This window comes from Narcine bancroftii, chromosome 9, assembly GCF_036971445.1.
Source record: "Narcine bancroftii isolate sNarBan1 chromosome 9, sNarBan1.hap1, whole genome shotgun sequence".
Classification (NCBI taxonomy): Eukaryota; Metazoa; Chordata; class Chondrichthyes; order Torpediniformes; family Narcinidae; genus Narcine; species Narcine bancroftii.
Window position 1 is genome coordinate 75,527,941 of NC_091477.1, and position 13,989 is coordinate 75,541,929.

Here is a 13,989-nt window from a genome sequence, read left to right on the forward strand (position 1 = left end):
CAAGGAATTTCTTTGTGAAACTCCAGGGAAAACAATGCTGCTCAAATGAAATTAGATTTAATCTCAAAATTGCACCCACTTTCAGGTATCTTATCTCCTGATAGAAAACTTGGTCCCTGATTTTCCAGCAAAATTCTCATTTGGCCCAGCAATGATATGCATTAAAATATCAGTTAGGCAGATACATCCAACAATGTGATGCTTCTTCTGGTGGGGATCCTTCCATGCATGCCTTATTGCAGAATTTGCACCTTGTTTTGCTGGCAACAAGGCAGAGATGAATATCATGTGTATTGATGATGCAATGATAAGTGCCAAGGACACTGCAAAATATTGGTCATACAAGGATGAATTGCACCTTCTTTTGAGATTGGTGGGGGCTTCAATGTGTAATGGTTTCTTTATGCAGAAAGAACCTTTCAGGTATGATTTGCATTCAGAAAACAGATGCAAATGGGTCCAATTTCTCAGCTAAGACTTTGGCAGGATTGAGGATCATTCCAAATTCATCACAACCTTATTAGCGTTCACCATCTTCTGTTGCGATGGAGGTGAGTTCAGAGCAAGTACTCGGGTCCCAGACGTATATGAACTCCTGTTATCTCTGTGCACATGTAATATATGATGATAAGACTATTGTGGGATTATGTGCTTACGTGTGTTTGTGCACATTTTACATTGGGGCTTGCTGGTAGGGGTGAGACCAAACATCTGGGCTTCCTCTGTGCCAGATTAAAAAAATATATACTATGTATTCACTAAATTGCCACAAGAACAAAGGGACCTTGTGATGAACTAGGTTAAATGCAAGCAGTTTCAGATCAAACCTCCTTACCGTATGACTGACACATGACATGAACGTTGGGGTAGCTTTTCCACAGTACACGATCACACCAGGATGGCAGGTTATACTTCAGCTGGGAACAGAGCAAATGGTTACCAAATACCAGGACCAATCCTTGCCAACAGACCGTCACCAAATCAACTCTTATTTAAATGCAGTTTACAGACGATTTTCTCCAGGTAGCACAGATATCTTGAAAACCTCCACTGGCACTTCTTCCAAGGCAGCAAGCTTTGGAAGACTTCTCCAAATATAGATACCCAACATTCGATACATGGTTAAAAAAATAATGGCAGCACTGCTGGAGCTACTGTAATGGCAGCCCTGCTGCTGGTGTGGACCCATAGAGAGAGGGGTGCAGAGACACAGTGCTCTAATGTGGGGTCCAACCACCCAGACTGACTGCCATCAGCTCCGTGCAGAACTTAAATGGCTTGTTAAAGGAGCTAATGGTGTTTAATTTTAAAATCCCACAACCCTGGGATCTGCAGTGGCCACAAGGGGTTGCAGACTCCGGGGAAGCAGAGGATTGGGGCAGGGCACCAGAAATCGAGACCACCCCCCTTCCCCCAGCTTGAGAAGGAGAAGCAGAAGAGAATAACCAATGGGACCCTGTCAGCAGACCAGTGAGGGGCTCTGAGGCTGAAGAACACACAGGCGGCGGGCTGTTGGTGACCCGAGACAAGAAACCCACATAAGCTGCAGGCGACCAACAAGGGACTCGCACCAGGCTGCAGACTGGCTGAAGTCTGGGTGAAGGGGTACCAGGTATTGGAGCCGAGATGCGAGAGGGTGCTGAGGGTGCTAGAAGCTTCCTGATGGTATATAAAAATTGCACCTGGAGCTTGGGTTGCCTATGGTTTGGACTCGAGGTTATGTGGCTGCAGAGATTGTGGGAGTGCTGGAGGTGAATCAGCGGACATGCAGTGACGTTGGGGTAGACTCTCTTTTGCTTCTCTTTCTCTGACTGGCAATTTGTGTGGATGGTGAATCTCTATCTGGCTTACGGTAACTGGCAATTTGTGTGGATGGTGAATCTCTATCTGGCTTACGGTGGACTAAAGGAAATTTTGTGCAATATATTTTCTGTTTTATTACATGACAATAAAAGAATCTTGAAGTGAAGTGAAGTGATTCTGGATGAGATAGGAAGACCAGAAAAAAAGAACAGAGAAAGTAATCACTGATCTATAAATAAGTAAGGCAGATGATTTTACAGTTACAATCAGGACTCAAGTGGCACACTACTGGGTAGAATGAAGGAGCAATGTTTCCAATACTCACTCCTGTAGCCTTCTGTTTGATGTAGTTGTATGTATCTCTGCTGTCACGCTCGTAACGATAGGTTGGAGGGAAAGTGATCTCTTCTTCCTCTGCAATATGAAAAATACTAAATTAAGTTACTTACTTGCACCCCACCGTTCCCTGACAAAGAACATACTTCACCACAGCCACTAAACTTTAATCCTGAGCTTCAAGTAAAACGCAAAAGTCTGCAATGGTTGAGGTAAAAAAAAATACAAAGCTGCAGAAACTCAGCAGGTCAAACAGCGAACTTTATTTAGCAAAAGATAAAGATCATAACCAAAGTTTTGGACTTGAGTCGTTCATCAAGGAATGAAAAAATGTCGGCAGGTGCCTAAACAAAATGTTGGTGGGGGGAGGGGGAGCACTGTCCTAAAGGCAGGAGGTAATAGATAGATTAGGGAGGGAGGACACACCATCAAATAGATGGGTGGGGTGGGGGGAGGGATGGCTCTGTGAATGGAAAGGGAAAGGTGGCGAGTTGGAGGAAAGAAGACAAAGGGGAAGGGAGAGAGAACGGAGAGTAGGCCAGCAGAAAGTAGAGAAGTCGAGGTTAATGCCTTCCAGTTGGAGAGTACTGAGATGGACATTCAAGTGTTGTTCCTCCAATTTATGGGTGGTCTTGGTGGAATAGTACATGAGGCCATGGATGGACATGTGAAAATGGGAGTGGGGCACAGAATTGAAGTGGTTGGCCACTGGAAGATCCCTGTCACTCTGCAGACAGAGCGAAGATGTTCAGCGAAGCAATTTTTTAGTCTGCACCTAGTCTCTCTAATGTAGAGAATGCCACAAAGGGAACACCAGATCTAGTGTAAGAAGTATAGTCAAGGTAGTTGTAAGAGTTGGTGGGTTTGTAAAATACATCTGTGAAAAGCTCATCTCCGAAGATGGAGATAGAGAGAGAATGTTTCCTTTTTTTTTTAAACTTTATTTAAGATTTTATAACATGAATAAGATATAAGATTACATTAAAAAAAATTTTCAAATGAAGTAATGAAATTACAATACAACATCAGTAATCTAAACAAACTATACCCCCCAATAATTATTACACATTAATAAACCAACTCAAGTTAATCCAACCCCCCCTCCTTCCCCCCCACAATAGAGTGAAGGATTAATAAGATTAGTAATATATGTATGAGAAAAAAACCCACTTACAAAAAAAACAAAAACATTAAACAATAATCAATTCTTAAAAAAGAATTGTAGCATGAGAAAAAAAAGATTAAAAAAAAACTTTCTCTATAAAAATAAACCTTCACTAAATATCAACTAACTTCACATCTATCATCATATTAGTCACATAAACCACCATCTTAAAACAAAATCCAAACCTCATTAAGCATTGTACAATTCAATTTTAGTACTCTTCCACCATCTTTCCCTTTTGCTCTTGAATACTTATCCAATAAAAGCCCCAATACCACATTTAAATATCCCCAATGATTACTTTAAAATTCACATACCCAAATAATAAAAACACATCTACAACAAAAACTATATCTTCAACAAATGGAGCATAAACAACAAACAAAATTCAAGCCTTATTAAGAATTGTAGAATTCAATTTATAACTTTTACCATTATTCCCTTCGTTCTGTAACTAAGATAATAAAATAATTTACACCAGAATTACCATTCCTTTCACCTTGAAGTTAAATAAAAAATATAAAGCTTATCCATCCCATTCAGATTTAAATTTCAAATATTCCTTATCTACTAAATAAACTTTACAAAAAAAACCACATCAACTTTTAATTGTTTAAACAAGCAAATACTTTCTTATACTTAATAAAATTATTAAAACCGTAAGTATTTAAAAAAACAAATATAAATTTAAACATTACTTAAAAGAACACACAAAAAAGAGAAGGAGAAAAAAAAGGAAAAAAAGAGAGAAAGAGAAAAAAAACACTCCCTCCCCTTATCCCCTCCTAAAACTACAAAAAAAATATAATTAAAAAAAAAAATTTAAAAAAACCTTCACTCCTCAATCCAAAAATTAATAAGAAAAAAAAAACCAGGCAGGAGGCAACTGCTACCTCCTCCTGGGTCAACCACTCATTGCGGTAACTCCCACACAATATCGGGTGTGAGATAACTCACACGTAGCTGATGACTTCTGGAAAATAGCGCCCATCCAGCTCCCTCTCCCAACTCACGTTTCACATAAACTATCATCATTATTTAAAATTTTCTCAAAAAGAGAAAAAAAAAATTCTTTTTAGTATTTTTTAAATCAACTTTATCACTTTGACCACCATTATTTCCATTTCTCCTTGGAATTCGATTCCCATCTTGTACCTCCACTCTCTTTGGAGACCGTGGAGAACTACGTCTAATTGGTAACGATTGAGCAAAATCCATAGCTTCCTTAGGATCATCAAAAAATTTTGATTGGTAACCATCTTGAAAAATCTTCAGTACCGCAGGATATCTAAATGTTGCTTTATAACCTTTTTTCCACAACACTTCTTTCACAGAATTAAATTCACATCATTGAGACATAACTTCTTGACTCAAATCCGGATTAAAAAAAACACGATTATTCTGAACCATCAAAGGAGATCTTCTTTGTTGTGCACTTCTTATGGCCACACGCAAAATTGTCTCTCTATCATAATAATTTAAACAACGAACCAAAACAGGTCATGGCTTTTGTCCAGAAGAAGGCTTTCTTCTCAAAGCTCTATGTGCACGTTCCGGTATTAAGCCTTCCAGGAACTTATCTTGTCCTAATACTTGTGGAATCCACTCAGTAAAGAATTTTCTTGGATCTGATCCTTCCATATCTTCTGGTAAACCAACAATTTTTATGTTATTCCGTCTGGATTGATTCTCCAAATAATCAACCTTTTTCATTAAAATTTTATTCTGAATTTGTAAAGTTTCAATTGTTTTATTGACACCTTGTAATTGATCTTGTACCTCAACTAAACCTTGGTCACAAAAATCAAGTCTTTCACTCGTTTTAAGCTTAAAAGCTCCATAATCAGCCATCTGTTGAGTATTAATATCCACCAAGGTATTAAGTTTAGTATCAAGTTGATCTAAAGCTTTAACAAATTCTTTCAATATAGCAGTTAACTCAGATTCAAGACTCTTAAGAAACTTATCCACTGAAGTAGATTCAGACACAGTAGGGCCCAGTTGTTTCTGAATAGCCAAAAGGTCTTGTATTCCCTTCTTTAATTTAACTGCTTTTCTTACAGTGTGACTTTGTGTAGAAACCCCTGCCATAACCTCCCCAGTAATATTTGGCGGTTGATGGCGAGGGTTATCCCCAAGCCATATTCTGTCAAGCATCTCCGACGCATCAAGGTCTATAGGAATCTTCATTTCAGGTGGTGCACTTCGCAGCGCCACCGCTACATCAGTCAATGGACGTCCCTTTAACTGCAAGCCTTCAGCTGGCGGCTTCCCAGCTGTTTCAGCTGTCAAAGGCTCTGTGACAGCGCTCATAGCGGGCATTGACTGAAATACACACACCTGGCTAGCCCTTTGTTCTAAGGGCTGCTGGGTGCCATTTTTAAAGAGCCCTACCGGCAGAGAACGGAGCTCCACTGCTGATTCCTGTGCTTCTCCTCCTGGATCCATTCCACGCTGAGTCCTGGCTTCTTGTAAACAGGTAGGCTCTGATATCTTCGGAAAATGTAATTTCTTAACAATCTGTTGCCGTTTTTTCTTGCTTTTTTTCAACAATTGTACCATTGGAAACTAGTTTAACAGCTCTAACTATATCTAACCTTGAAAAGATTTTAACGGGCATTTAAAGACAAAACAACACCAAAGAGTCGGGAGAGGACTGGAAGGCCCGTCTATTCCTTACGCCATCTTGCCACGCCCCTCGAGAGAGAACGTTTCCAATGATATAGTGGCATGGAAGAAGTCTCAACTTCATTCACTTCACTGTCAACTTCCACCCCATCTCAAACTCACCGGGTCCATCTCCAACAACTCTCTCCCCTTTCTGGCCCTCTCTGTCTCCATCTCGGGAGACAAGCTTTACAGAGACATATTTTACAAATCCACCAGCTACCAACTACCTTGACTAAACTTCTTCACACCCAGTCCCACGCAAGGATTCTATTCCCTTTTTGCAATTTCTCCATCTCTGCTGCATCTGCCTCAAGGTCTTCCAATCCAGATCATCTGAAATGTCCACTTTCCCTCCACCACCATCATCAACTCGGCCCTAACCCGCATCTCCTCCATTTCTGCTCATTTGCCCTGGCCCCCTCTGCCTCAGGCAAAACAACACAGGATTCCCTTTGCCCTTACCTACCACCCCACTAGCCTCCACATCCAACACATCATCTTCCGTAATTTCCACCACCTACAACAGGATCCCACCACCAGACACATCTTCCCCCTTCCTCTACTCTCCACCTTCTGTAAGGTCCACTCCCTCCATGACTCCCTCAATCCCTCCTCACCAGCCATGCCCCACCCCCCACCCCCTGGCACCTTTCCTGTGGCTGCAGGAAATGTCACACTTGTGCCCACACCTCCTCCCTCACCACTCTTTCGGAGCCCAAACAAACTTTTCAAGTAAAGCACGTGGATCTGTGGGAGTTATCTGTGGGTGCTCCCTTTGTGGCCTTCTCTACATCAAAGAGACTGGGCGCAGACAGAGAGATGGCTTTGCTGAGCACCTTCAATCTGTCCATATTAGTGACAGGGATCTCCCAGTGGCCAACCATTTCAATTCCGCGCCCCACACCCATGCGCACATGTCTATCCATGGCCCCATGTACTATCCCACCAAGACCACCCGTAAATTGGAGAAACAACACTTGATTTTCAGTCGGGGCACTCTCCAACATCGATTTCAACTAACCTGTTCTCCTTTCTCCCTCCCTTCTCTTCCCCGTCTTCTTTTCCTCAGCTCTCCACCCCCTTCCCTCTCTATTCACCCAGCTATCCCTTCTCCCCCTGCTTGCTGCTGTGCCCTCCCTCCCTTCTCCACCTATTACCTCCCGCTCCTCCCCCCCCTATCATTTTGTTCGGGCACCTGTTGAAGGGCTCAAGCCGGAAACATTGGTTGTGTTTCTTTACCTTTGCTACTTTTACATACTGAGTTTCTCCAGCACTGCTATCTTAATCCTGAACTTAACGGATACCAATTTTATTTTGTATGAATAAAGATTATTTTAATTATTTTTAAAAAAAGGAAGCTTGTCTTAGTGTGGAAGGTCCCAACTCTTTCTCAAGCTTTGGATGTACAAATTAATTTTAAGCCTGATGCACTGCACACCATTTGCCATTACTGTGCTTTTCCATTGGGCTCCCTCAATGCACTTGTGTACAGAGGATCCCCAATTAACCTGGCAAACCATTTCTGCATCATATGGGGATTTAGGTTAAGTCTGCCTTGCCTCAATGCACTAAAATAAAGTACTGTTCAAAATAATTTTTGTATGAAAGAGGGAAGGTGTTTCAATGGAGGAAACAGGAGTATCGTCTGAGCTTTCCGCAGTGGCCAAGCCAATATCTTTACCCCACTCCCCTTGTCCTTTGAAACATGCTCTTACGGAACTGGAGGAAAATCTTCTTGTCATTCTTCTCAATGGTTAGCTGGTCCTTGGCCAACAGATCCTGGTACTGCTGCTGCTTGATTTTTTCGACAATATTCTCAGCTTCCTGGTCAAAATCAAGGAAGAGTTGATCAAATTGGCATCCTGCACCAAAACACGTTTTACAATCTGGCATTAAAACAGCAATGTGGGTCACTCTGATTATGTTTCTGGAAATCCTCACTGATCTGATGGTCCCACCAGCCTGTATCCTCACTGCTCTGGTGGTCCCACCAGCATGTATCCTCACTGATCTGGTGGGACCACCAGTCTGTAGTCCTCATTGATCTGATCTGGTGGTCTCACCAATCAATAGTCCTTTCCACCAGCATGTATCCTCACTGATCTGATGGTCCCACCAGCCTGTATCCTCACTGATCTGGTGGTCCCACCAGCCTGTATCCTCACTGATTGGATGGTCCCACCAGCCTGTATCCTCACTGATCAGGTGGGCCCACCAGTCTGTAGTCCTCATTGATCTGATCTGGTGGTCTCACCAATCAATAGTCCTTTCCACCAGCCTGTATCCTCACTGATCTGATGGTCCTACCAGCCTGTATCCTCATTGATCTGATGGTCCCACCAGCCTGTATCCTCACTGATCTGGTGGTCCCACCGGCCTGTATCCTCACTGATCTGATGGTCCCACTAGCCTGTATCCTCACTGATCTGATGGACCCACCAACCTGTATCCTAACTGATTGGATGGTCCCACCAGCCTGTATCCTCACTGATCTGGTGGGCCCACCAGTCTGCAGTCCTCATTGATCTGATCTGGTGGTCTCACCAATCTATAGTCCTTTCCACCAGCCTGCATCCTCACTGATCTGATGGTCCCACCAGCCTGTATCCTCATTGATCTGATGGTCCCACCAGCCTGTATCCTCACTGACTGATTTGATGGTCCCACCAGCCTGTATCCTCACTGATTTGATGGTCCCACCAGCCTGTACTCCTCCTTCATCTGGTTGTTTCACCCAGTCAGTGGCCTTCACCCAAGCCCTTGCCCTCACCTGTGCAGGGAGTTCCACTCTATAGTTCAAATCTCCGAGCCAGAAGAGGTGTGTGAACCGATTGGTGATATCAAATGAACTCAATTTTTTGTCTCCAAGGTTAACAAAGCGCAAGATATTGATGTAGTTTTGGTTTCGTCTGTTAAAGGAGAAAAACAGACAAAATCATGAAAGAGCTAACTGTTCACTTTTATACTGTGGTTTGTAACATTCAGCAACATGTCCCCATCTTACCAATCACAACTCTTTGAGAGAGCTTCCACTCAGTCCCCTCTCTTTGGTCTTTCACTACAGCCCTACAACCAATTGCACTGGTAGTGAATCTCTAATTGGTGTTTGAAGACTGAATGTGCTTCACTGCCCTTTCAGCATGTGCAATCATCTTCCTAATAATTTATGGCCTGGAAATGTTTCTCCTCATTGCCTTCAGATCATAGGAATCCGTCTGGGTAGACTACCAGCAGGAAATCTCCCAAGTTTGCTGGGCTCATCACCACTCCCTCATTAATGCAGCAGAGAGCAGCTTAAAATGCAAAATGGGCAAATGTTAGGAATGAACCCTACTTACAGGATAGTCTGGCCGAAATGCCACTATATCGAGACATCGGGGACAGACACCAATTGCTGGTCTTGGATATTACTGAATTAAATTTTGACTTTTATCAATACAGGCCATTCCAAGTGTTCAACAAACAAAGAGCTACCTTTGAAGTGTAGTCACTGTTACAATGTTAGAAATGTAGCTGGCAATTTTCTACACAGCCGGTTCCCGCCAATCACAACGAATGTTTTCATCATAATCAAAAGCTTTCCATGAGGAATGATATTTGGAGGTGTGAACACACATGTCCAAGGTGCAGGCAAGCATATGGCGGCTTCTCACAACTTATTTGATGCAACATCCCCATTAATTTCCAAGGGATGCTTTGCCAGAACTTTTCTCATCAAAGTCAATGTTTGCTTCACTATCTCATGAATCAACAGGTAGCCAAAGTTTAAAGAGAGGAAATACCAATGGCAGAAACCCTCATAGCTGCTGCTTCATCGAACATTAGAATATCACAGGCCCTTCAGATGTTTTGCCTACCTTCCTGTGGTGATACACCACGAGCCTACTGCAGGGGGCAATCACTGTACCTGCAGGAAGAGCACTGGAGGACAGACAACACCTGGCCGGCTGTCAATCAGTCGACCTGAATGGACCAAACCCCACCCAGTCGGCTGCCAATCAGCCACCTGGGATATAAGCCACATCCGGCCTCTCTCGAAGTCAAGTCACTCAGGAGCAAGGCATAGCTAGCCACAGCAGAGACTTTAAGCTGAAAAAAGCCTGTTGTTTGAATCTTGTGTCTGCTTACTGTCACTACAGTGCATTACAACTCCATAGCAATTGAATTCTTTCCCTACCTCACACCCTTAACTCTCTATTTTTCTTACATCCATATGCCTATCTTTTGAACGTCCTTATTGTACAAACCACCACTACCAGCCACAACGATGTATTCCAAGCAGCCACCACACTCTCAGTTAAAAAAATACCTACCTCTGACATCTGCCCTAAACTTTTCTCCTTTTTGAATTTGCCATTTCCACTCCAGGAAAAAAGGTTCTGGTTGTCCACCTTATCTAAGCCCGTCCTAATCTTATATACCTCTATTAAGTCAACTCTTATCATTTATCATTTCAAAGAGAAAAGTCCTGGCTTTGTCAACCTTCTTTCATATGCTTTGATAAAATATGGCAGCCATATCTGAGATAGAAGGGAGCACAGCTGCAGCCCCGTTAAAAAGACTTGCAGAGATCTACCAATAGATAGATTAATAGAAGTCATTATATAAGGGACAGCCTCTTTGGACACTTTCTGGAAGCACTGCTACCACATCCAGGCTCTTTCTTTCTTTCTCCTTTTTTCCCCTTTATTTCCATTTTCTCTGTCTTTCCCTTTTTGGGGGGTGGGTGGGAATGGGAGGGGGAGAAACACCACATGTATGTAGATTGCTGGGAGAAATTAATATATTCTGTAACAGTCAGTGATGTTATCTCCTTGTTTATTGATGGAAAATGAAAAATGAAATATTTAAAAAAAACTTTCTTCATATGACATGTTCTTCAATCCAGGGAGCATCCTGGTAAATTTTCTTTGCACCTTCTCTAAAGCTTCTACATCCTTCCTGTAACAAGGTGATCAGAAATGAATGCAATACTCCAGGTGTGGTCAAAGTTTTATAGTGCTGCAACATTACCTCACAGCTCAGACTCAATCCCTCAACTAATGAAGACCAATACACCATATGCCTTCTTAAACATGCATGGCAACCTTGAATGATATATGGACATGGACATCAAGATCTCTTTGTTCCAATACACTGTTAATAATCCTGCCATTAACCACATAAATGTTCACCGTTACCTTAGCTTCTTCCCACCTCCAGAAGTCAGGTGGCTGTTGATAAATCCAAAGGATGTACCATTAAACATGAATGACACACCCACAGCCCCTTTATTACCTGAAAAGATACAATATAGTAAACCAACAGATCAGTCCACCAATCAAAACAGTATCACCTACCCTACTCTACTATCTGTTTGACGACACACAACCAGCTAACCGCATGTTCCCAAATCCTCTTCCATTGTTAACAAATACCCTGAACAGGGAAACATCACATTGAATATTGTTGTATGGAGTTTGTAAGTTCTCCCTGTGTCTTCTTGGGTTTTCTCTGGTGCACCAATTTCCTCCCATATCCCAAATATTTGCTTGGGTTGGATGGTCAATTAGCCACAATCAATTCCGCCAAGGTGCGTCAGTGATAAAATATTGGGATAATTAATTACAAAGAGAATATGTGACAGGAAAAATTAGTGGGAAGATGGAATTTCCCTGTTAACTGGCTTGGGCTCAGTTAAATCATAAGGAAATAAGAAAATTCTACATTTGTGAAATCTGCCAACAAATAATCCTGGTTTTGCCAGGATCTCTTGACTCCAGAATTTATTGCAACCTTTTAAAAAATGTAAATAAATGTTGCTTAAGTACTGGACTGTAACCAGCACTGTGGAATAGACCTCTTTGGTCCTCTAGCAGCGATTCCCAGGCATCCTGTTCTCTTTGCAGATACCAACCACCTGCAATACTGAAGAGGTACCTATATTGCTCTCTCTGGATATTCTTTACATTTATGGAGGAGATAGATAATTCAACATTAACATCCTCTCCCTGGATTATATACCTAATGTTAATCACATCCAAACAACTCCAATGGGAGAGGACACATTTTCCATGTGGCTGACACTAAATTTCAAAAACAAGGACTCTGCTCTGAGTTCTGTCATGGTAACAGATTTCCAGGATGACAGAGAAAAGGCTTCAAAGTTTCCACAAAAAAAAATGAGGATGCATTCCATCTCTGGAGCAGCAGAGCAGAGTGAGTAGAACCATTGCTTCGCAGTTCCAGTGCTGTCTATGTGGAGTTCCTATATCCTGTCTGTGATTATCTGGGTTTCCCCTGGGTGCTCTGGTTTCTTCCCTGTCCCAAAGATGTGTTAGTAGGTTAATTAGCTGCTGTAAATTGCCCCTAGTGTGCAGAGAAATTATAGCATTTGGGGAGATATCTGATGTTGATATATTTTTGTTAACCAAAGATATTAAGGGATATGGGGAATTTAGCTTTTGCCACAGAATTTGTGACACATTGTACCATCAGACCTAATGTGAAAGGACACTATGTGACTCACTGTATCACCGAATACAAATCTGTGGAAGTATTAGGTCTTTTCCATGCCAACACAAAGTTTAGTGAAGATCCTTTATACAGTATTCAAAAAAAATCCACTGAGAGTGTTCCCCAACATAATTCCCCAAATGTCCACACAATGTTTGTACCAAGAGCATTGGCTATTCCAGTTTTGACACTGCTGGTGGAAGTGTAACTGATCCGATTTTCATGTTCTGGTTTTGCCAGTATAACTATCCGGATATTCCACAAGGTCTGTATTGCAATCTATGGAGAGGACAAAAAGAACAATTAGAGAGGTCGACTTTGAAAAACAAGTTAATTTCTTGAGTACATTTTATTTGCTTTGTATGGTTGTTGCTGTTGGTAGGGTCTGGGTGGTTAACATTGATGCAACAGTAGGAGATACAGTGAGAATATTCTACATTTTCATGAATGAAGTTGGGAACCCCATCTTAACATAACATCCTTGGTATTTGGAACTTTCTCAAACAGGATTTGATACTCAAAGTTGGTTAACTTTAAATCTGATGTTGACAGTAAAACCCCTGATACCCATCACCTATGGGGACTGGCAGGTAAATGTATTTTCCAGTTGCTTTAGACTTACTCTTTCATTGCCTAACTAATACACCTGCATTAAGAATAAACAGTTTAAAAGAAAAATGACTATACTGTACTTGCATTGAACAAACCTCACTTTGCATGTATATATAAACCTTAAGGCATTTTACTTTATTTTCAGTAACATTCTTTGTAAACCATTGCTGCATTTGCAGGTTCCTCCCCCTTGACAGACCGCCCGAAAAATGAACAATAACATTATAGGTATTTACCACACCCTCCCTCAGGTTTACAGATAAATCCTCTGAATGGAGCGACTCTTACAAAACTGGGATAAGGAGACCCTTTAAGAGAGTCACCCCAATGGCGAACGGCATCAACCAGCTTTTCATCTCGGTATCGTCATTGCTGTTTCACACATCTTTATTCAAATAGTCTCTAAGAGCAAAGCACGACCAAGGCATTCACTCTGCTGGCTGCATATTTGCTCCAATCTTCATCAAAGGTTTATGTGTTACTTCAGGGAACATTTACTTCTGCAATTTTAAACTTGTGTATACTTTTACCAATGATTTTATTCTTATTTATTTTAGTTTTTAGAATTTATTTTCCTCGATTTTTTGCTGGGTGATTGAGACTGCCTGTTGCTTGAATTCCGGATACCAGGGCTTCACTGCATCTTTGTTAACCAAAGGAATATGGGGAATATAGATTTTGCCACAGATCAGCCAAATGATTCTCAAGAGCTAAACAGGTGAATCTTGGTCCAATAAACCCTTGGTGCTGGCGACAGTGTCATTGAAGTTTTTAGAGGTGGTCTTCATTGTATTTATTGGTGGAATTTTTGATCCCCTGATGTTGCTGCAGGTAGAAGTGTTGGCTGTGTTGTTAGAGGAAGCTATTGTGAAGCTCAATGCTGTTGGTAATTATAGATGGTCACTGTG

At 41.7% G+C, this 13,989-nt stretch overlaps 1 protein-coding gene across 3 annotated transcripts in view; it reads right to left on the minus strand.

Moving 5' to 3' along the window:
- The window catches only part of inpp5d (inositol polyphosphate-5-phosphatase D), a 142,107-nt gene that overhangs the window by 40,281 nt on the left and 87,837 nt on the right, over positions 1-13,989 (minus strand). For all 3 annotated transcript variants that reach the window (XM_069896531.1, XM_069896530.1, XM_069896529.1), the window contains exons 13-18: positions 12,631-12,748; positions 11,155-11,251; positions 8,745-8,883; positions 7,690-7,798; positions 2,129-2,217; positions 836-917 (exon numbers count right to left, since the gene is read on the minus strand). In XM_069896531.1, the coding sequence (XP_069752632.1) occupies positions 836-917; positions 2,129-2,217; positions 7,690-7,798; positions 8,745-8,883; positions 11,155-11,251; positions 12,631-12,748 (634 nt within the window). The remainder of the gene's footprint in view (positions 1-835; positions 918-2,128; positions 2,218-7,689; positions 7,799-8,744; positions 8,884-11,154; positions 11,252-12,630; positions 12,749-13,989) is intronic.